General features: G+C 45.4%; 2 protein-coding genes across 7 annotated transcripts; one reads left to right on the plus strand and one right to left on the minus strand.

The window, feature by feature from the left end:
* Positions 1-2,536: 2,536 nt before the first annotated feature.
* On the plus strand, positions 2,537-3,271 carry C1H21orf140 (chromosome 1 C21orf140 homolog). Its single transcript, XM_010201965.2, is given in 7 exon segments — positions 2,537-2,562; positions 2,564-2,833; positions 2,835-2,886; positions 2,888-2,997; positions 2,999-3,047; positions 3,049-3,227; positions 3,229-3,271. Coding segments are annotated over 7 exon segments (729 nt in total).
* Positions 3,272-10,526: 7,255 nt separating this feature from the next.
* SMIM11 (small integral membrane protein 11) lies at positions 10,527-21,239 on the minus strand. Of its 6 annotated transcripts, none has more exons than XM_062001377.1 (4): positions 17,820-20,685; positions 16,286-16,402; positions 14,449-14,628; positions 10,527-11,288 (listed from the first exon to the last, which is right to left on the minus strand). In XM_062001377.1, the coding sequence occupies exons 2-3, from the start codon at positions 16,304-16,306 to the stop codon at positions 14,461-14,463; spliced, it is 189 nt and encodes a 62-aa protein (XP_061857361.1). In that variant the 5' UTR covers positions 16,307-16,402; positions 17,820-20,685; the 3' UTR covers positions 10,527-11,288; positions 14,449-14,460. The 6 variants fall into 6 exon arrangements, with proteins under 6 accessions (XP_061857361.1, XP_061857324.1, XP_061857332.1 ...); XM_062001340.1 differs by lacking the exons at positions 10,527-11,288; positions 17,820-20,685 and adding exons at positions 12,537-12,729; positions 21,115-21,239; XM_062001348.1 differs by lacking the exons at positions 10,527-11,288; positions 17,820-20,685 and adding exons at positions 12,537-12,729; positions 20,734-21,104.
* Positions 21,240-23,146: the final 1,907 nt, after the last annotated feature.

A 23,146-nucleotide genomic window follows, 5' to 3' on the forward strand; every position in this document is an offset into this window, starting at 1 on the left:
GACCATCAGGATTTTCAAGTGCACCCCCTGACGGCTGCTGCTGTGTTTTGATTTGCCTTTTGGTTTGCCTCCTGGACCAGTCTCAAGAGCACGCAAAGGGGCTGGACACCACAGCTTTCAGACAGCGGGCAGCCTGCAGGGCACAGCAGGACAGACCTGGTGGCAAGGGCAGGTCTGAGTGATGAGCTGGGCAGTGTTAGAGTTGTCTGTAGCCTGACAGGCTCAGGAGGCCTCAAAAATGAGGCCGCCATCATTTTGGTACCTGGGGACACTGCTTGGATGCTACCACAGTTGTTCTGACTTGTTCCCTACTAGTGTCCATTCATGATCAGAAGATACCTAGAAAGAAAGAGTAACAAAAGTGGCATGCTCTTTTGTGTCTGTCTCAAGGATGGCATGCTGCAACCCAGGAACAATTAAGCAATTCCCCTTTGGAGAGGAGACAAGGAAATGGCATCTTCAATTTAGGTAACAGCAAGTATGATTGGCTGTTCCAGTGGATATAATGGGTGGGATGCTTGTCACAGCCACCAAGAAGAATTAGAGACTAAGACTTCTTTACAGGTAATTCTTTTGACACTTTATATCCAGTTCTTGAACACTGAGGTTCTCATATATGCATTTTTTGAGGACCTTAGGCCCTAATCTGCCCTCTAAACACATGAACTTCTCAAAACTACCAAGCACTCAATAACTGCAGTAGGGCTACTCATGTCAGGTTATGCTCCTGGTATACACGTATAAAGAACAAAAGCTCACACTAAAAGAGAAAGGTATACCCCAGTGTGAAATGTTAATAGAGATGAGTCAGTATTATTTTATGTTATATTCTCGTATGAATATGTACTACTTATTAAAGGATTTTTCTTCATATGTGTACAGTCTGAATCTGCCATCATTTTGCATCTGGATTAAAAAATCCAACATATAGGCTTTTCTTTTTCTGGGAGTATACTCTTCTTCTTATATCAAACTTTCAGACTTCAGCTCTCCCTGTGCTGCTGCTAACATGATGTGCCCCATCACTCATGTGCCTCAGCAAGGAGAGCATCCATACAGCTGAGTTAGATACCACAGCTTTTTTTTTGCATTAACACCTTCCCACTGTTAGTGGGAAATAAAACTGTTCCAGGGGAGAAGACATGGAATGTGGGGTATCTCAGTTTCAAAGGTGGGCAAGGAAATGCATGCCGTTGTTGGAGACTAGCATGTTTGTGCTGTTCAGCCCCATCTGTGCGGCTGACGAGTGAATGTTGCCAGTATTCACTCCCAGCCTTGTAAGTACAGCTAGGTGTGAGCAATTTAACAGTCTTGTACCAATAAGAACGTTTCTGTGGTAAAATTCTGCATATGCATCTGCAGGGGGAGGAAGGACAGATCAGAAACCAGATGGGTCAAAATAGTTTTCACTTTCTTGTTTCTCCACAGTCATGCACACACACACACACACTTGGACACACATGTGCGTGCACATGCACACATGTTCCCCTGACTGTTCCCATTTCTCCAGGCCAGATGCAGCCCTCACTTTGCCACATGCTTCTGTGCTCCTGTTTGGGATGTACCCATGAGTGCCAAGGGAGCCAGCTGATATTATTGCTAAACTGCTCTCCATCATTTTCAAACAATCGTGGAGGACCAGTGAGGTGCCTGAGGACTACAGGAAGGCCAATGTCACAAGAAGGCCAAAGGATGAGAAGGATGACCCTGGAAACTACAGGCAGGTCAGTCTCACCTCCATCCCTGGGAAGCTGATGGAATAGCTCATCCTGGATGCCATTTCTAAGGGCATGAAGGAACAGATGGTTATCAGGGGGGCTCAACACAGATTCACCAGGGGGAAATCCTACCTGACTAATCTAGCCTTCTAGCCTGAACAACCTGGCATCACCTCTTTCTTTCCCCTCCAAGGCCTGGAACTGGGCAGGCTGAACACGGTGGACCTTGCCCAGGATGCTGTGCTGTTGGGCACCGGTCACCAGGCATCACCTTCCAACACTGGGATTGGGCCTGCTCACTAGAGAGGTTTGGGTGGGGGTCTGCTGGTTCTCCTTCCTCCCATAACAAGACACCAAGAGTTCATCCCCTTCATTCACCCAGGGGGATTTCAAAGCGACATCTTCCTTAAGGCCACAGACTTGCCAAGGAGGAAATTTCTGCCACTGGTCTCAAAGCTCAGGCATTGGCTTACTCTCTGTGCTGACTCTAGGCTGCTCCTTCCTCTATATCCTCATCCCTCTGGACCTCTTTCACCTGGTTGGTGCCTGGTTGGGCCACACACACTCACAGGGCACATGGATCTACCCAATCCTGTGAGAAGGAATCACAGTGTTCAATATGAGCAAGTATCAGCTAGCTGTGCAGTTGCAGCCTACCCAGCCTGGTGGAACTATTGTTTTCCAAGATGCGATTTGATCAGCAACCTGGAAACCACTGCTGGTGCTGCCACTGATTGAGTGTGACAGTGCAGAGTAGCACTGGGACAACAGGCATCGTGAGCTCTGCAAGTATACTTCATGAGCCTTCAGATGCCACCATGCAGGGCATTGCAAATCCACTCCTCAGTAATTCACAGAGGCTGCTTTGATGCTGCTTCAAAGAGGCAGAGCCTGCCGTATTTAAGAGCTCTGAGGATGCTGCAGCTTAATAGTTTCAATACATTTTTAGCAGAAGCAGATAGTCCAGAATATCTTATAACAGGAGGAAAAGTAGCCAAGGAGGCCAGTCTGCATTGCCCAGTATGGACACTTGTTCATGCCGGCAGATGCCCACGGTGGATGCCCTGGAGATACAAACTGGTATTGAGAGGTTCTCTGCCCATCCATTAGCAGAACCTTGTGTGAAGCTCTGACCACATCCTATGGGAAGTGCATAATGGTGACAAATGGATAAAATGCAGCCAATGTGTGCAGGGACAAAAGAAGGGAAGGAGATGGAGAGGGGAGCCCTGCTGCCAGTCCCACCGGCAATCCACATGTACAGTATTAAGTGTTGCCCTGGTTACTAGAGCCAATGGCCGTGATCTTATTCTTGTGCCTTCATCTTACAACCATCATCTATCCTACGGACACCACCTGGGCTTCTTTGAAATGGTTTATTACAGACAACAGCAAGAACTTTGCCCTGAGGTCTGTAGAGAGGACCCACTCCTGTAAGTGTACTCTCTTCAGTGACTTGATTGTTAAAGGAATAGAGAAGATGACTCCAAACATATGGAAGGTAGTGACTCATGAAGAAATGGGAGAGCTTCTACCTTGACACATTTTCTTAAATGGTTCTTCCTGCAGTCAGGCTTCAAATCTGTTTTGATTGCTGTCAAATGAGTTACCCTGCTCTAGCCCTGCTGAGCCTTTCTCATAAAAAAATGTAAACTGTAAGGACTACATGCCAATAGCACTCATAAAAGAGACAATTTAAAATCAAAATGTCTTGGTTTAGGTGTATTCTATGACTAGGCTGATATGCTTGCATCAGAGAGGGTGCAAGCCTTATCACAAAAGTGGGCCAAACCATGCCTAAGATCCACTTTCTGTATTCTGTTCTGAATTCCAGTTTCTGTCTTATATTTGTTGTGTTTTTTCCCAGACAGTACAGAAGCATGTTGACAGTCTCTCACTTGGTTCCCCCTATTCACTCTCATCCTTGTTAGGATGGCAGAGGCCCCAGCAAAATGTGAGGAAAAAGATAACCAAGGATGTTTTGGATTAAGACAAGGGCAGGGAGGGCTCGCTGACAATTACGGTTCTAGGCAAAACAGACTCCAGTACTCGACTTAGAGAGGAAAGTAGGAAAGTTTGTTCTGCTACCTACAAGAAACAGAACAGAACAAAAAGCAAAAATAGAGCAGGATGATGAGAAAATTATAACCAGCACTTTAAGATCTCTCTCTCCCTTCCCTCCTTTCTTCCCAGGCCCAGCTCACTGCTCCCAATATCTCTACCTCCTTCCCCACTCAACAACTCAAGGGGGCAGGGAGTGGGAGATGTGGTCAGTCTCTCACACATGGGCTCTGCTGCTTCTCTCTGCTCAGATGAGGATGACTCCTGGCATTCTTCCCCTGCTCTGATACGGGGTCCCTCCCATGGGACACAGTCCTTAACAAACTTCTCTGGTGTGGGTTGTTCCCAACAGCTGTGGCTTCTGCCAATACAGGGTCCCTCACACGGGACACAGTCCTTGGTGGATATCTCTGGCGTGGATTCTTCACCAAAGTTGCAGTTTCTGCAGATACAGGGTCCCTCCCTTGGGACATGGCCTCTTCTGAGCATAATTTTAATGAGCTTCTTTGTCATGGGTTTCTTCCCACAGTTACAGCTTCTGTGAATATGGGGTCCCTCCCATGGGACATGGCCTGCTACGGCCATAGTTTCTGCCCCTGGCTCAGGGTCTTTAATGAAGTGAATCACTGCCCCTGGCTAGAGAAGAAGAAAGAAACAGGAAGAAGCCTCCTCTTCCAGCTTCTTCTTAAAAAGTGATCGGGGAGTCATCTAATTGGCTCAGCCCCAGAAGTGGGTCTGGCTCAGAGCTGGGGAGAGTTGTGAGCAACTACTTGCAGGACCTATCTTTACAGCCCCTTCCCCCTTACCAGAAATGGCTGTCATGTCAAACCATAACAGCATTCCAGTTCTGAATCCTGTAGGTCAAGCTTCTTTTTGACCCTCACCCCGAGCAGGGAATATGCTGGAGAGTGAACGACATCAGAGTCCACAGAAGTCTGAAGACTTTAATGCAACTTTCCCATCATACACACATTAACATCTGCTATCAACTCAGTTGTTCGTTGAACCCAGTACCTTGGTTCCTACTGTGGCCTCCAATAAACACTTCAGTGACAGATAAAAGAAAGCTCTCTAAAATGAAAGTTCCTCTCTGAAGCCTAACAATTAGTAGTTAGTTGGTTCAGGCTTTAAAGTACGAAGAGTTCAGTCTCTCAGGATAAAATATGTCACTCATCATTGGAGTTTTTCTTTATCCATGACATCGATTACTGAGATGTAATGATTCCTCATGGAACTGAGTTCAAAAGATTGTTTATGAGTGATGCAAAGTAATATTTTTTAACAGCAGCTTTTTTCAAGTTCATTGAATATTTCAGTTGTTTGTTTTAAAGTGGCTCCCAATTTACATTCTCTGCACTGCTCATTACTGGGTGTGTGTTTATTGTGTACTTCTAAGAGAACTAAGACCATAAAAACATAAAAGAAATGTTATGAAATGATTCACAGGTTCACTAAAATGTTTTAATACGCTGAAGCAAATCTGTGCAGTTTTTCTCCTGTATGTGGGAACTATCTAAATGAGCATTTAAATTTGGTGTGGCAGAGAGATATCTAGAAACAAGCCTCATCTATCTTCAGAAGAATCCACACGTATGATTCTTTAGAGCTGAGATGTGAACGTACAAAGAAAAATAACCATCTTTTCTCAGCTTCATATTCATCAACAGAAACATCTGCTCACTTTTTACAAATATGGGATGTCGCAGAGAATGGAAAATTAGGTACTTCAAATGCAAGGAGGAAAGAGAGGGCCAGGGAAGCAGAGCAACTGGAGACGGTCAGAAATGTTTTTGTTGTCCTTGTCTCGTGGCCCTGAACGTAATTTCACGTTGGCTTGAAGTAGTGATTGCTCCACTAAATATCAATGAATACGAAGTGGCGTGAAATCAGCATGAAGAAAGAAATAGGCCTGGTGCCTAGTTACCACAAGGATAGGCAGTAATTGCACAGCAGCTTGGTTTTCTTAAGAAATAAGTGGTGCACACCTCACTTTCCCAATAACTGTTTACCTTCATCTGATGACGCTGCACTACGCTATTAGGGAGAATAACAGTCTGCTGTAGTCAAACCAGCATAAAGCTGGTGACTTCATTGCTGCGTTCTGGATTCACATGATGAAGGAGACCAAACCTGAAAGGAGCAGAGACCCAGACTGCTGCCTCACCGTAGCTCAGCCCTCTTGCTCTCTGATGCTGTGGCTTATGCAGCTGCGAGTTGAGGGCTGCATTGCAACACTTCTTCGTGGACAGGGTGTGTCTTCTGCCTTCCCTAATTCACAGAGGAGTCCATGGGACCAAGTGCAGAATCACACGCTTTCCATCCATTTTAGCAATAGGGAAGCATCAAATGGAAGTGATTTCTGTCACAGGAATTTCTTTGCCTTTCCTGTTTTGTGTTCTTTGGTAAAACGAGGATGAAGCCTCCATGAAAGGTTTCACTGAAACGAGCACAAGGAAAGAGGAAGTGTTTGGTGATGCAACTCCCAGACAGCAAGAAGTCATCCTTTTCCTGCAAAGGCCTGGCAAAACCTTACTGAACACCTTCAGTTTTCCCAGCCTCTTGTTCGGAGGCTGAGGGCTGGCAAAACTTTTCTATCCAGCCTTATTTAAAGTGTATGGAAACCTGTGGGCTGGCAAAACAACTGAGTCTGAAATCAAATAAACTTTGGTATTTTATAAAAACACCCTCTCCTTTCTTCCTCCCTCCCCCTTTGCTGCTGCCTAAGGGTAATTACAACCCATGTTTTCTAGAAAATGTTGTAAACCTTTGTACTGAGGAAAAATATTGTGGCTCATACAGTTCTGACTCAACTGGTAATTTAGGATGACAAGCAATTCCTTTAACATATGACTAAACAAGCTAATAAGAGGATGTTACCAAATAGCACGCACCTTATTCAAGAGCACTTGAAATAGCATGCATGAGTTTAATATCTTCTTGGTAGGATTTTAAATAACTATTATTTTATTAGGTTTGCTAGCAACAGCTCTTGTTGTGAGGCTCAGAACACTTTGACCATTGCAGGATGTCAAAGCAAAGCTTTTTGTTCCTACTCATGACTCTGTGTGACTGAAAGGCATCACTAGAAGAAAATGATTAAAGTATCTTTGCATAAAGAGGAGCAGCAGATGCAAATGCATATGTTGATGAAGAAGCTATAACAGATGTCCCTCTGCTCCAAGTTAGCTGGAATGCAAATCACCTGAATTTTTATGATGTCTCATTGACTAATTGCTTCTAAATGCTTTTCCAAGACTCATCTCCATGGAAAAAAAACCCCACATTTATTTTCCTTCAGCTCATGAAGCAGGCCTGTGATGACTGGCTCAACTCATTTTTCTTTCTTATTTTCAAGTCCTCTGCTCTAAAACCATGCTGCAATCCAGGGTACAGATGGGACAAATGCACTTGGGGCAAGAGCCTATAGAGGCCCAAGCCAGGGATGTAATGATGGCACATAAGGTGTGAACTTCTGTCACTGAGCAGGCAGAGTGAGTCCTATTTCGGCCACACCTGAGAACTGGGAGCAGGCTGGTTGGGTAGTGGAAAGACAACCAACATTGCTCAAAGCCCAGCCTCTGTCTCCGGGAACTTGTTCCTTGACATTTCCTTTTGCAGTGACCATGTGGATGAGGCATGGAGTGAAATGCATAGATGAACAAAGAAGGGATTATAGGAACACTGTTCTATGTAAGAAATGCAAACCAAGAAATTTGTTTTATAAAACAAATATATCTAAGAGCCAGATTCATTTATTGACTTAAAATTGTACTTAACTGTCACTGTCTGACATTTCTTGGTGGGTAGCTCTACATCTCCTCAAATCAATGAGAAACACCGTGCCAGAAAATTATCCTGAGTTTGGGCCAGAGGAATAGCAATCACAGCAAATCAAAAGATCCATAGGACTGGGGAAGTGCCACACCATAAGAAGCCGAGGCACTGGACAGCAAAATCAATCAATACGAGGAAGTCCAGGGGAAAAATAAGAGACCAATAAAAAAGAGTAGTCACCCATGCTGTTTCTCATGATCAATAAAAAGTGACTACATACAGTCTCTGCTCTGTAACGGCCATCTGAAGAGCCTTTGGATAGACTGGAAACAGTCTGTTGGTCCGGCAGCCTTTGATGCTGGTACACATGGATATTTCCAACAGCCCTCTCGTCAGATTCAAAGAGGGAGAAATTGATGCCATATGGAGATACATATAAATATGGGCCTAGTCACTTCTTTGTGCCCAAAACAAAACTTTTCTCTATGGGAACATATGAGGAGTTCATTGCTATGGGGATAACTGTTCTGGCAATCAGCAGGTATTTCTGTTATCAGCTGGAGAAGGGCCAGCTGGTGACCCCAAGATTGGCACACACATATGCCAATGAAGGCCCAGCTGAGCCTAGATGATATGCTGGGTTTCTTCCAAGTAGCCAAGACAAATCACTTTTGAAAGCCAAAGCCAAACCAAGAAATTATGTGGGCTGTGTATGCCACCTCCAAGCCCAAACCAGTTAGTCACAGTCAGACTATATGAAAATGGCTTCTGGTACATGTCCAGGGGGAAACTCAGGTATTAAAAATTTTACCTGATTAGTCTCCAGACATTCACGTGGGTTGTATGTCTGTTTTCCACATGACTGAGAGCATGTCAGACACAAGACCAACAAAAGGCAGCCAACCCCTTCATGTGACATCTATCAGCTCCTCACTAAACTTGACTTGAAGACTTACAACGTAGTTAATAAACAAGGAGAAGATGCAACAAGTTTGGAAGCAATTTTGCAAATACTGTTAACAACCACTGAAAGCTGGAACAAGTGAGGTTTGTTTCAGTTTAGTCTCCTGGTTTCACTCACAACAGACCTCGAAAGGGAGATGTGAGAGTTTGCTGCAGTGCTCCTCTTCGGACAGAGTTGAGATCAGGGAGTTGACAGTCAGCAGGTAAGCAGAGATGCTGACTGAGTGTCATAAGTTAAAGCTGGAACCAAGTAGAACTGTGAAGGACTCTACCCCAGGCAGAATATTTGCAGGGCTTTTACTAAAAAGAGCAAGAATAAAAAACATCTGGAACTGCTGATCCCCAAGGGGAAAACTGAGGAAGGAAATGCTGGAAATAGTTTTTTGCATCTGAGGCTTTTGGAAGAGCTAACAAATATTGAGCTCCCTGACTTGCTGCACAATGGCTGGAGAGCAATCCCTCCTACTCTAGGATGCTGCTCAGGGAGCTCTGCCTTCCTCCTGCACCACTGCTGGTGTGTTTCCAGTAAAAGTCTTGTGGCCTTCTGACTAAAACTGTTCGGTGGTACTAAAATCAAGCTGACTTCATTTCAGCCAAAGTCTAAAAAGGATGAGAAAATAGTCCAGCTGAATGCTTCTTCATTTATTTTTCACTTTAAGGATCACATACACTCCACAGTCACTGACCTCCCTCAGGTTGGAAAAGTCCTATTCCAGTAGCCACTTCAGTCATCTCAGAACCTCTGAGAGTTTATTTGCTTTCTCTTAAAAGCCCAACAGCTCCATTTGCTATTACTACACAAAGATTTTGGCTTCTGTTAAAAAACACAAGCCTCTGTGTCAGTAAAAGAAAGCTTGAAGGTACACACACGAGAATGTTAAGTCAGATTTATTTCTCAGTCTTCAACACTTGGCACTGATGACAATGACAACATCCCATAATGCAAGTGGGGTGCTGAAAGCTGGCCATCTGATAGACAACATGAATGTCCTTTTTGAAAAGAGTCATTTCATGGAACAGGAGAGACTCCATAGTTCTGTGGGCAACAGAAGAGTGTGATCTGCCTCGCTTTCTGGAAGGGGAACATGTACAAGAGGATCCTGTGTAGTCATACACGCTGAGCACTTCAAGGCTCTCTACCCTTGCTGTCTCATCCTGTTTGCAGACACTCAATCGAATTGAATATTTTGTTCTTTTCCTTAAACTTGTCAAGACTAATTGTATAACCCTTCTTTCAGTAAGAAACCAAACTTCAAGGTCCCCAGACGATTTCTGAACAAGAAACCTAAACAAATCTGAGCTGTTGTCTCCCCCCAGTGTCAGCACAATTTCTTGTTCAAGGCTGCAACTGTGACATGCAGGAAACCCAAAGGCATAAGAAAAAAAGAAAAAGCTGTAACCCACCTACTGAGAACATAGATCAAAACTCTGCCTTGGTATGACAGAAAACTGGGAATTCAGGTCTGGGAATGGATAAGATCTCTTCTTATTTTGGAAACTCTAGGCTATCAGCCTGCTGTGGCACCCATCACAAGCTCTAAGGGTTATCTGTGCTGTAGCACTACTCCACAGTTAAAGTAAGCAAGGTTGGACCTGGCTTCGAAATCTTACACATACAAAGATCTTTTCTGATTTGGCTGCAGACAAAATAAGGTGATGGTGTGGATGACTTCAGAGGAGAATCCTCACAGCTCCTTTCTTCCCCATTCAAGCCCCAGACAAAAAAGAGGCTTGTTCTGTTAATTCCCATCTTGCACATGCTTGGCAATGTAGGGTTCCCAGATTTTAACGCTGGTCCTGATTGCTTTGAGTGCCAAACGGTGCCAAAAAGATGCTCACGTGTTTTAGTGCTAAATGACTTGCTTTACAGAGAGATTGTGTGCCTTTGATCCTGTCTTACAAAGCAACTTTATTGAAGGAGAGATTATCTCTGCTTCCAGTTCCATAAAAAACAAACAAACAAACAAAGCCAAAAAGCTGATTATTACTACTGGTCTGGAAAAACCTGCTCTCAGTTGAAAGTCTAAAAACCATCTAGTTTGGGGTCAATATTCAAAGGCATGCATCAAGCCAAGACTTTACTTACTTTTGAAGCTGGTGGAGACTACACAAGCCTTACAATTTCCTCTTAAGGTTTAGGCATGTGGCTTAGCTGAGCACCACAGTGCATTTCCCTAAACAGCTGTTTAATGGAGGTGGTTAGCAGAGTCTGTTCTCACTGAACATCGCAGAGCCATTTAATTAAATTACCATTCAATCCCACCTTTGCACAGACAGATGACTGCTGAGGTTGTAGGAGGAAACTGCTGTTTTGTAATGGCACTAGGAATGTCTGAGCCTAGCAGCCCCGAGGCCACTGTAGCAAGGATGTTGCTCTATCCCAGGAACAGGATTCTGTGATGCTTATATTCCTCAGTCACCAAGGTGACTGCATGAACAATGAGACTTGAAAAATCACTGCAGCTCCCGGTGAGTAACTACCACAGGCAAAGCTCCCTGAGGATCAGCCACATCTGCTGCACACAAACTCAGTCAGGTAGCACTTGCGAGGATATGGCAGCAGCATGTGCTGGTGCAATTACAGCAGGCAACTCAGCCTGCAGCCACAGGGAGAGGGCAGGAGTAAGCCACCCCAGGGGCCTCCCACGTTCTGCTGGATTCACAAGGCTTCTGCAAGGGCTCTTCCATCTCTCTTCTTTCTTCCTGTCCCCACTCCACTGGCAGATTTCAGGTCCATCTTAACTTCCAGAAGATACAAGGATCTAGGAAGTGCTTTATAATGGAAACATGAAGGGAAACGTGAAAGAAAATGTATTTATTTGCACTCCTACACATGCTTAAGCCTTTATTTCTGTGAAAAAAGTATCTCCTCTGTCGATTAACTTACCATGCCAAGGATTTCGTGTTACTGCATATGAAGGAATAGCAATGGTAATGAACACCCTCGCTGATTCACAGGCTAAGCAGCAGAGAGCCATACACAGTTCTCTGATACCGTGTATAGTGAAATAATATAATAAATCTCCTAGCATGATAACTCCCCAAAGGTGATACTGTGATTTGCATTAATCTAAGGAAGTTCTAGGCATAGAAAGTGGTTTGAGAAAGACTTGCTTGGACATGGAGGGCATAGAACTGTTACGGTTGGAAAAGACCTTTAAGATCATCAAGTCTAACCACTAACCTGACACTGCCAAGCCCGTCACTAAGCTAAACCTCAGTACTTCATCTATGCATCTTTGGAATATCTCCAGGGACAGGGACTCCACCACCCCCCTGGGCAGCCCATTCCAATGCTTAACAACTCAGTGAAAAAGTTCTTCCTAACGTCCAATCTAAACCCCCCCTGGGGTAACTTGAAACCACTTCCTCGTGTTCTGGAGGAATTTATTCTGGAGAGATGGACCCTCACCTCACTACAGCTCCCCTTCAGTTAGTTGTAGAGAGTGGTCATATCTCCCCTCCGCCTCCTCTTTTCAGGCTAAACATCCCCAGTTCCCTCAGACATTCCTCATCAGACTTGTTCTCCAGACCATTCACCAGCTTTGTTGCTTGTCTCTGGACATGCTCTATCATCTCAGTGTCCTTCTTGCAGTGAAGGGCCCAGAATTGGACACAGCATTCGAGGTGTGGCCTCACTTGCATTGAGTACAGGGGGACAATCACCTCCTGGGTCCTGCTGGTCACACTATTTTTTATACAGGCCAGGATGCCATTGGCCTTCTTGGCCACCCAGACACACTGCTGGCTCATGTTCATGTTGGAAAAGCTCCTCTCCAGGGTTTGTTCATCTGGATTCAACAAAGGGCCAACAGGCCCCAGATTTACACCTCTGCAGGAAGCATCTGTTCTGAGGAAGAACCCTCCTCATTTCCTTCTGTCTGTTCATGAACCTTGTACATACCCATGATGCATTCAAAATGTTTTTTCTCTTTAAAACCAGCCCTTGCAGCTAATCTTTAAGATCTGCTTCCCCTGCAGTTCTGACTGTAGCATTTGAGTGAGCAGCAACCAAAGACATCACTTTTTACAAAGGATTTTTTATTGCATAAATAGAGGCTTAGATACTTTGCTGTACATATAAAAAGTTGAAATACAGTTTAGGTGAATGGTACTCTTGAGGGTTTTATTCCTTTGACACATCCTTCATCTACAGGAAAGCTTCGTTCTCCTAGGAAAGGAATCCAACGTAAGCTGCCAAGTGTCAGAAAATCTGCAGGGTGGGGAAACAGCAGTGAGAACAGCTGGCAGGATACGCTGGCAGCACACGGGCTAAATCTGCCTGCCCATGTGGCATGCTGCAATCGCAGCTAATCACAGCTCTGCAGTGCTGACACTAGAGAACATTTTTGGGCTAGAAGAACTCACCCTTTTTGCAATCCCATTATAGAAAGATATGTCTGACAGTTCAAGAGATGGTAGAATTTAGGAAGGACCGGGCCTCTGGTAGGCAACACCAGGCAAGCAAAGTGTTTTCTGCAAAGCCAGAGATACTTTAACACCAGTCACTGGACAAGGCCAGCATCACAGGCTGAACACAGGCGCCTTGTGTCCTGAGCTCCTTACCCTAGTGCAGCAATCTCCTTGGGCTATGGGTCCAAGAATGCCCTGGCATCTAGCACACACAGTACCCTGTGTTCCCCTCAAGTGGCAGGCTTGCGTGCTCGCAAGGCAACCCATCTCTCCTTTCTTTAGCAATAAAACTCCATACAATTTACTCTGACTTGTTCTGCCAAAACGGAAAGCAGTGTTCTCACAGCATTTAACCAGTGGCTAGCAGAACTCATTTAAAAGTTTAAAATTACATAAGTCTGTCCAGAGATAAGCCATCTGTCTGATGTAAACAGGAGACTGAAAAACACCTTTGGCTTTGTTGTCTTTTTTCTATGCAAGTTAACCACTTTGTTCCCATGGCTATTTCCAGGGCCCCTTTCAAGACACAGTTTCCAATCTTGGTTGCACAAAATAAAACAGTGATAGGTTTGAAACCAGAACTAGCAAACATTTTTAAAAACTAAAACTCTCTTCACATGTGAGGTGATGACCTCAAAAGGAGAAAGTAAGTTTTTTTTAGTTTAATGAGGTGTAACATTACTTCAAACTCCCACCGAGTTTACCAAGGGCAGGCAGGAATAGAATTCTCACTTTGCTGCAGAACAGAGACACGTGAAATTGATACAAAAATCACATACAAAACAAGCCGGGAATGTAATTGTAGCACTAGGCAGTACTCATTCTGCTAATGGACTTGATCCAACAAGGCAGTGATTGTTCAAACTTGGAAAACAGAGAGAAGCAGTTCAGCACCTGGGGAATGAAACCCCAAAACTTCAAGGAATTTTGCAATGTTCATTTTGCTCTTTGATACAGAAAGACATCCTTTTTTCTCAGTGAAGTATATATGGTGGATGTAACGAGGCTTAACCTGTGGCATTTAAGTTACCTTGGGAAGTTCCACGGCATGAGATTTGGCCCTTCTGTTCTACAACTTGTCATGTATTTCACAGAAATGTAATGGCTGATTCTTTTCTATCTTAATCATGTGACTTAAGGCCAAGAGGACTTACTGTATCATCCTGTCTGGCACACCTCTCGTGCATCTTTTGCCCAATTTAACAGCCTCTTTACACATCAGGATTTCCTGTGCCATTGGTTGGGTGTAAAACTTCAGAGAGACTAAGAACAGAAAAGGAATACTGGGCTAAGAGCTCCCAAAATCACGGGCCATGGCTGCTGTCAAGTTTTCTGGTGGTAACTGCAATTACTACAAAGAATGGGCATGATATGGGTGTGCAAATATGCTGATACATCACAGGAAACAAACATTACGAGAACTCTGCTGATGGTGATAGTTCTAACTGCACAATTTGAATGCATCAAAGTCAAAATATGAGATTAAGCTGAAGACCGGGGCATCAAATAAATTCTATACCTGAGAGACTCTTCAATCACCCTTCTTCTCTGCTTCTCTTTTCAATTTCTCTTCCCGTTCCCTCTTCAGCTTCTCTTCAATTTTTTTGCTTTGGTACATTTTTACTCCAGCAAACGCTAAGCAAAGGATCAATGTTTTAGCTGCCAAAATGTACATCAGCAATGGGAAAGTCTCCAAAGCCTGAAATGCAAAGTAATATGTTTAGGCAGTTACTGGAATACTTGGACAATAAAGATGAACTTACAGGGATGCTCTACAGCTTCCTACAGCAACGTCATTATTCAAAGCAATGGTAATGCTCCTCTGTTCATAGAATCATAAGAAACTGTGCTGATCAATGCCTAGCAGAAAGGACAAAAATGAGTCCACTCCACTCAAGTTTGTACCTGAAGCCCCTCTGCACAGGCCTTTGTTGCTTTTGTTTGCTTTACAGCAAATAGAATACTGGTACAATCTGGAGCTAAAACGAGGGAAGAATCAAACATCTTAAGATCATCGTAAAAGTGGAAATGCTTCTGAAGAATTCCCACATGAGCAATGGATCCATGCATATCAGCTACCAGATATCATCCCCAAAGACACTTTTGTGCTCCTAGAAATTTCAATCCATGTCAGTTTTGCAATTAACTTGCCCAGATCTGGAAGGTATAGATAAATGCCTTTAAACTCAAAGAAGAGAAAAAACAAAAACCACCAAAACACACAGCCTCCCATGATTCAGTTTCAGGAGTTTCTAATGCCTGGAACCACTGAAATAGCACGACATACTTGAATGTTATAAAAGCATGCTACTCTAAGTGCACATGGAGTGGAAAATAAAATGCAAATGGGTAATGCTGTGAACTTGGAATACAAATATAAGTAGAGAAGCACAGGCACTCAGTGAAAGATGACAATTCCAGAAGGGTACTGAAGGTACATTTAACTTCCCAGCCTACTAATTCAAAGAGCCAACTGGCTAGAAGGGTAAGTCCAGTCTCACAGGTTCACAGGGCCAGCTCTCCCTTAGCAAGCCTCCCAGTACTCCCCTGTACCCTTAGCAGCCTTCCAGTCCCTCATAAAGCTGTTTGGCCATTGTCAAACTACTGAATTTATAAAAAGCCCTGTATCCATAGACCATTGGTGTGTGTCCTTAAAGTCCACAAATCAGAGGCTCAAGTGGGGTCTTTTATAATGCTACGTTCACCTTTGGCATCAGGCCACTCCTCTCCAATATTACTAAAACCCTCCATTCTCTGTCCATCTCTCCACATACGATGGGAGATAAAAGTGGCAAATTCTTTAAACCACAGGTCTGCAACAGCAGAAAGATAAAGCCAAGGCTTGGGGTTAGCACTGCTTTCTTGCCAAATGGCTTGATTTAACATGTTAAAATTGTCCACGCATGAGGTACTCGCTCAAACATTTCTGTGCCCTAAACATGTATCGTGCAGAATGTTTATTGCCCCAAGACATCGAAAGACATAGTGGAGAAAACAACCTCCAGTGGAATTTGCTGAGGAAAGCCAAGTCAAAGAGAAGTCTGGAAAGGGGAAAGCCAGCAGGAGTGGAGAGGAGTAGAGCACAGCTTGCCTACCAGTTCTGTGCTCAGGTCTAAAGTGTGAGGCTCCAACAGCAAACACTGGGACCAGCCTACAAGGTGCAAGCACGTATGGCAAGAAAGCGTAACAAGAAGTCCTCTGTCCTTGAGGTGCAGAGAACAACCTTCACCATTTTCTTTCTAGGCAAGGAAACCATAAACACAGGACCCACCCGACCATACCTTACATGCATCTGATTGAAAGAGCAGAAATTCATTGCTTTACAAATACGTTTTATGAATGGGAGAGAGCCTCACCTTCCAGTTAAATGCCACCATCTTGGCTGCCTGATTATATTGCCCGTCCCACAGCAGGCTGCACTCAGGCACCGACGAGCGTCACGCTTCTAAAGGCACAGACCAGGGCAGGAGCATCTTGAAGAAACAGAAATTAAAAAGAATCACCCAACGTGTTTCTACCCAGCACGTCCACCCTGCAGCTCTCTTGACAAGCTCATCTGCTGCACGGCTCCTGGCAGTGTCCCAGCACCACACGGCTCAGAAATGACCTACATGGATCTTTTTGGAGCTGAGTGACGGCCTGAAGCACGGCCTGTGCTGCTGAAGGACAGGCGTTTGACGGGCCCCGGGCAGGTGCTGCGCTTGTGCAGAGCGAGGCCGAGTTTCCATCACACACAGAGCACCTCCCAGCAGCTGCCCAGCCAAATGCACCGTGCTGTCTGCTTCCCAAAGCTTGGTGCATGTGCACGTCCCACCAGCTCACTCACATTTGAGACCCAGTGGATTAAAGTGCACTCGGAAGAGCTGTCTTGTGGTTTTTAAGTCCACCTGCCCTATTTGGAGCCTGAATGCCTAACAAATTCTAGGATCTAGTGTAATTTACCAGTTCTCTCTGAATTACTGATAAATTAAACACCCCATACAGCCCGTAATATCATGGAACTGAGTCAATCATTCACTGGATCCCTTCAGTGGTCAACATCCATTTCAGAGCTGAACTTCGAGGCTGAGAAATGCCTGAGGGGCTGCTGAAGGCTGAAGCGCACAGCCACAACACTGCCTTCAGGGCTCTGCTTGCTGCTCCACCAGCACCAATTTCAGCTGCTAGATTTCAGATTAAGTACATATCCCTGCCTGATCCCCTTGAGCTGTCTCCTGTATCAGTAACAAGAGTCCCTGTTGGGCAGAAGGAAGCCCTACATCTTAGTCCAAACCTTCACCAGCAGCTGGTCTGAATAAATCTCCAACACACCACAATAGCTGCTGCTGATCTTTTTTCAGAAACAAGATGTCAAGTAAATGTTCTCGAGGCTCCTGCACTGCTCAGCCAGCTTCTTCACAAACGCCCTTATTTATCCACATAGGGTATTCTCTTCTCTTCTCTTCCCCCAGGTGCAAAATCCTCACCCTGCAGAGCATACCCAAGAAACATCCCCATGGAGGGGCACCACTGGTGATCTCTGTTACCGAGATCGAACTATACTGAAGCACTGGTGTGGCCAATTTGTTTGCCATTCAGTATTTACTGTGTTCATCGTGAGTTGCACAGTTCCTTTCCCCAACAAAATGTCAGGGCAGCTGTGAACTAATGAGTCAATAGTGTTACACTTCCAAAAAAAAAGGCATTTTAACTTCTGAAGTTTCCTCCAGGATTTTGGCAATGGTTAAGATCTGAAGTTTGCTGACAATTAGTCAGCAAAAACCCCATATCAGAGCAGACTCTGGTTCTCACTGCACAGTTCAGATGACTATATGCTTCTCAATAAAACCCAAGTTACACAAGCCTGACTTGATCTGAAGGGACTGCACTGCTCAACTGGGGTGTCCTCACCTCGAAATGATGACTTGGGTGGGGGCTTCATCAGATACAGCCTTCACTCTTCTAAATTGCTGTAAACTCTGTGCTTCAGTCGGAATCAATTTTGCAACATGTTGTAAAAAGACAAGAACTCGGCCATTCAGACACACGCTAGCATCTGGCATACGATGCTGAAAATGGGGTTTTAGTGATTTTTTACATACAGAAAAAGTTTCAGAGTCAGCAAACATTATGCAAGCATGATTGCAGGGTACTGTCCTGCCAGCAAGAAGCAGAGTATAATGTGTATCACAATGTGCACTCCTGCAAATGCTCTTGTTTGTGAGTTGATTATTTAAGCATTTAGCAAAACAATCCTCTCTGCTGAGATGCTAGCCTGAATCTGCCTGAATTTTATATCTACTAGGAGTAGCTGTCCTAGGTACAAAGGACAGGAAGCCAAGAAATTCTCTCTGTGTTCTGAAGAGTGGTGTTTTGATCCCAAGTGTTTCCCGTGGGAGCTGACACTTTCGATGGTCCATCCTCATAATGTCTCCTCAGTTGGAAATAAGCAAGGGAGCCACCGCTCTCTCCACACTGCATTACCACAGCCTGTGCCACCAGCCTCCAAGTGGTCAAGCACTTCTCCCCACTTTGTCTCTTGACTCTTTCGGACTCCATCTTGATGCAGATCTTATTAAAAACAGCTGAAACCCCAGGACAGAAGAAAATAGGTGGAGCTGGGGCATGGGGTAGGGACAAGAAAGTAGGAAGAGGAGAGAAAAAGGTAGGATTTACTTCACATTTGAAAAACAGTATTTGTTAATGTTAAGGTTGGCAATTCAAATGCAAAAAGCTCAGACACTACTTTCAAGGTTGTGCTATCTTAAAAGCATGAAGGCAAATAACAGCTGAAGTTTTGTGTTTGCCTTTTCAGAGTCAGATAAGGCACAGATAGGAGTTCCTAACACACCTACAGTCAGGCATTGTTCATTCCCCAGGAAAATGCAAGCTCCCTTCACAAACACAGAGCTACTGGGAGTGAAAACTCAGCCCCACAGAAGGTCACTTAAATTACCTTCACTCACAAGCAAGAAGGTCTTGTAGTGAGCCACATAAGAAAGAATCAGGAGGACAAGGCTCTACCTGAAGTCCTGCTGAAGATTCTACGACACATACTCCATGAACTATCTATCAGATGCTTGTGGAGTCCTATGCAGCGTAGGGACAAAATGATATAACTCCACACATCTTGGTGGCCTTTGCCACTGTGACTGCACCTCACAGTCACTAGCCTATTTACACTCAGACCTACTGGGGAAGCAGATCAAGCTACAGCAGATGTGAGAGGAAGAGGGTCTGCCCATACTGCACACCTCAGTGCTGTACTAGCAATCCTCTGTTAGCTTCAAATGCTCTGCGGTCTTCTGGGTCCAGAGCAGGCAGACAGGGTCACCAAACACGGCTTTAGGAGCCTGTGTTCTCAGCAGGGCTGAAGAGTTCCCTGGGGATTCTGTACAACGCTGTGTTGCGCAACACAATCACCCCAGACAGAATAAGGAGTTGGGCCCCAGTCAGATGGGAAGTCTGTGGTGCAGTGCAGAATTGAATCCAGGTCTCTCAGCTGCTGAATTACAGCTCCAGTCCACCACAGGAACCACATCACAACCCAGCCACTCACACCATCATTTGCTTATGTAGCAGCAGAGCATTTGACTGGCCTGCATGCATCAGGAAACACCTATACAGGCATTTGGGTACTCACAAACCCACTTGAATTGTCTTGGCTGAACATCTCATGCAGCCTGCCAGTAACTACATCTACTCAACAACATGGGACTTGAGATATTATTTTGTCTACTGGGGATTTCTGAGCAACTCCATTTTATCCATTTGTGAAAAGCTATAAAAGTCACCAGTCACAAGGCCTCAGAAAGCAGGGGCAACTAAGGTTATGTGACTGCACTTAAAAAGGAGTGATGGCTGAGTGTGTCCTCAGAAAAAAAGAAGACTACTGGGTCATATGAAAATATAGTAATATGGTAAAGTCCACCATCTGCAGAGAAGCACAGTGAAAGCACTATGATACAGAGTTGCTGCACTAAGAATCCACCACAAACCACTGTCATAAGATGCAGCAGTTCACAACCTTCAGTCAGAAGCACAGACCTGTGTACATTTATGGCCTCTATGTGTAGAGGAGTAAAGAGACCACTCCATAAAAAGACCTATATAATCATTCAGTTTACACTAGTGTCACTGTATAGAAATTCCTACATGAACACCAACTCAAGAAACATCAAAAACATAAAGCCATATAAGACCTTCACACCTGAGGAAGCAGAAATGACAATAATAGCAATTACTCTGGCAGCTCCCCACATGCTCCAAACTCTGGAAAATAAGAAGAGACCAGATGGGACGTACCAGTCATGACATTTGGAATAAAACCAAATAGAATCAAGACCAAAAACATCAGTAGCACATTAGAATGCTCCACTGTGTCTCCCAAGGCATCATTTCAACCATATCCCAGGGTCTCTGCAAACTGCAGCCCCTCGCTTGCTACCTCCACGTTACTCTAGGAGATTCTGCTGGGCTGCCAGCCTCCTCTGCCTCCATCCTCACCCCAGCTCTGCTGTGGCCCTTGGTCACCTTTCCTTGTCCCTGCATGCCCAGAACTGCCAGCAACCCATGCTGGCATGCACTCCATGAAAACAAAATTTTCAACAAACAATAACTTCACATCCCTCTTTGTCACTTATTTGCTTATTTCTTATAAAAACGCCCAACAAAATTTGTCAGACACTTCCAAGCTGCTGTGCATTATACCCGGTGGTAACACACCAGAACACAGCCAAAATTAGGCTTGACGCAGTTTATAGCCAGCGAGTGTGTTCCATGCCCGCGGATTCTAGAAAACGAGTGTGTCTCCGACAGCTTTTACCTCACACACTCCCTGGTCCGGAGGTTATTGCAAGGAGGGAGCTTCTGCTCCCGCTTGGCCCAGCCGCCGGCGCGGGCAGGAAGCCGGGAGAGCAAGAAACCCCGGGGGGCAAAAGAAAGGGCGAAGGCAGGTTAGGCAGATCAGCAGCGGGCTGGCAGGGGGGCAGGAGAAGCAGGAAGGCCGAAAGCTGTGGGTTCTGGGGCGGCCGGGCAGGGCGGCAGGCCGGCGGGCAGGCAGCGATGCAGGCAGGGCAGGAAGCAGCTCCCTGCCGATGTCGTGCCGCCGCCCGCGCCTGCTCGCCTGCCCCCTCAGCACGGGGCGGCGGGCGCTGGGCCAAGCAAGGCTATGGAGGAAGGCCCAGGGGGAAATCCTGTCTCCTACCTCACAGGGCGGCCATGGCTCTGGGCGAGAAGGCGCGACAAACTACATCTCCCAGCAGCGGCAGCGGCGAGGCCCGGCGGGGCAGTCCCGCCTTCCCCCGGCAGAGCCGCCTGTCCCGCAAAGGCGCAGCCGCATGGGGCCGCAGCAGAAAGTAGCCCCTCGTTTCTTCCAAAAAAAAAAAAAAACCCAGGATAATTATGAGGTAATGCAATTCCCACTTGTCCCAGGGGTTTAGGTACGAGGGTAGAACAGCCCAGGTCTCGATCCTCAGCCTCGCTGCGCAGCCTCTCAGCCGTGTCGCGGTCCCCGGGAGCAGGGCCGGAGCAGAGGCCGGAGCTGCTGTCTGGTTTTAGCGGGGAGCGGGGCGTGAGCGGGCCCAGCAGCTGCTGGTGATGTTGGTGCACCTGGATACGTTTTCCGGGGGTGCTGCTCCGACTGGACCTTGCCAAAAGAGGCTCTCCGTGACCGCGGCATGGCCGTAAGGCCAGTTGGCCCCGGAGTCCCTCCTCCCGCTCGGTGCAGCACCACATTTGCGCTTTTCCCCCAAAATAAAAGTCCCACAGCCGCGGCCGGAGCCGAGCAGCCGGCAGTCACCCACATTCCACCCGAGGCAGGTGAGGGGGAACGGGGCATGCTGGGTGGGGAGAGCCTCAGCATAGAGCCATGCTGGGAGCTGACAAGCCTTTGCCAGCACTGACAGACTGAGTGACTTCTTACCCTGCCTGCAAAAGGCACATCTGGGAGCACGACAGCACCTGCTGTACCAAATCTCAAAACCAGTCTACAAAGCAAGCCAAAGCTTCCTACAAAGAAAGCCCTTTGTAGTTTCTTTTTTAAGGTGAGCAAAACAAAATTGTCAGAAATGCAGCAGCAGACATGGCTGAAGTGTTTCAGCCAAAACTTTCTAAAAACAAGCCCACACAATAGACAGCCAGCATGGGAACTTTTAGCTTGAGTGAGTTAAGCCTGGCAACATGAATCGGTGCTAAACCCAGAGTCTTATAAAATGAAGCACGTTTTAATACTAGAAGTGTCACCAGTTATGCTTCTAATTATTTGCTGAGAGCCAGCATTGTGATGCTTCAGCAGTGCGGGAGAAGACAGACCATCCGTCAGCCATTGGAAACCAGTACCCAACTTGTGAATGCCTTAGGAAATACAGCAATGGGATAACCTTGATAGCTGCATATAGAAACCCCTTATCAGAAAGTCAGAAAGCAGAATCTTAGTGGTCTACACTGAGCCCTGGCTGATGGCATGTGTCTAGCACCACCATCACCCAGCTTGTATCCCAGGTGGACAGATTGCTCCAGAGAACCAAAGAGCAACAGAAGAGACAGCTTGGCCAGCTGTAGACTTGAGAACAGATCATAAACCACCAGAAGCTGCCCTGGACAGCCAGGGCATGTTCCTAGATGAGGCTGCTAGTTCAGCAGCTCCACTGGTATAAAAACAGGCCTTATCAGGTGGCCATGAGTCAATCTTTGCTGCCAATGAATAATGAAATAAAAACGAGAGCCAGATCATTAAAAAAGTAATTTGGAATCAATGTGTGTAGGTATAGGTTAGCTCCTATGATTCATATAGTAACACATTGTTCAGTCAAGAGATGGAGATTTTGATATTTTACTGCATATTTTCAGATTATTTTTAAGATGGGGTTAAGTCATACAGTTTGGATCCAAATTGGCACTTTTAACCACTAATTCACAGTTATTCTGAGGTGGTAACATCCAATCTGCTTCTGGATGTTGAAAAAGCTAAAAAAAAAAAATCAAATTACTCATTCTAGTGGTTTTATTTTCCCAAAGAACAGAATATGAGGGCAAAGCACAATCATGCATTTTTCGTGTGTGTTCCCCGAGCTGCTGTGCCAAAGTCCTCGTGGGAAACAGTGATACTGATTTCTTTGGCACTCCGTTCCACATTGACCCATCTGTTAATCTGAGGAACAGTTTCACAGCTATTTGTAATTCCAGTGGGTTCCCTGCACATGGCTTTATGATTTTCTTATTGCTGGTGTCTTCAAAAA

The sequence above is a fragment of the Colius striatus genome, chromosome 1, assembly GCF_028858725.1.
Source record: "Colius striatus isolate bColStr4 chromosome 1, bColStr4.1.hap1, whole genome shotgun sequence".
Taxonomy (NCBI): domain Eukaryota; kingdom Metazoa; phylum Chordata; class Aves; order Coliiformes; family Coliidae; genus Colius; species Colius striatus.

Excerpts from the sequence above, each read along its gene's own strand:
- SMIM11 (XM_062001377.1), bottom strand. The coding sequence starts at position 16,306 with ATGGTGGCATTTAACTGGAAG. Across the intron at positions 14,629-16,285 it reads TGGTGGCATTTAACTGGAAG|GCTTTGGAGACTTTCCCATT; the intron begins GTGAGGCTCTCT and ends TTTGCATTTCAG.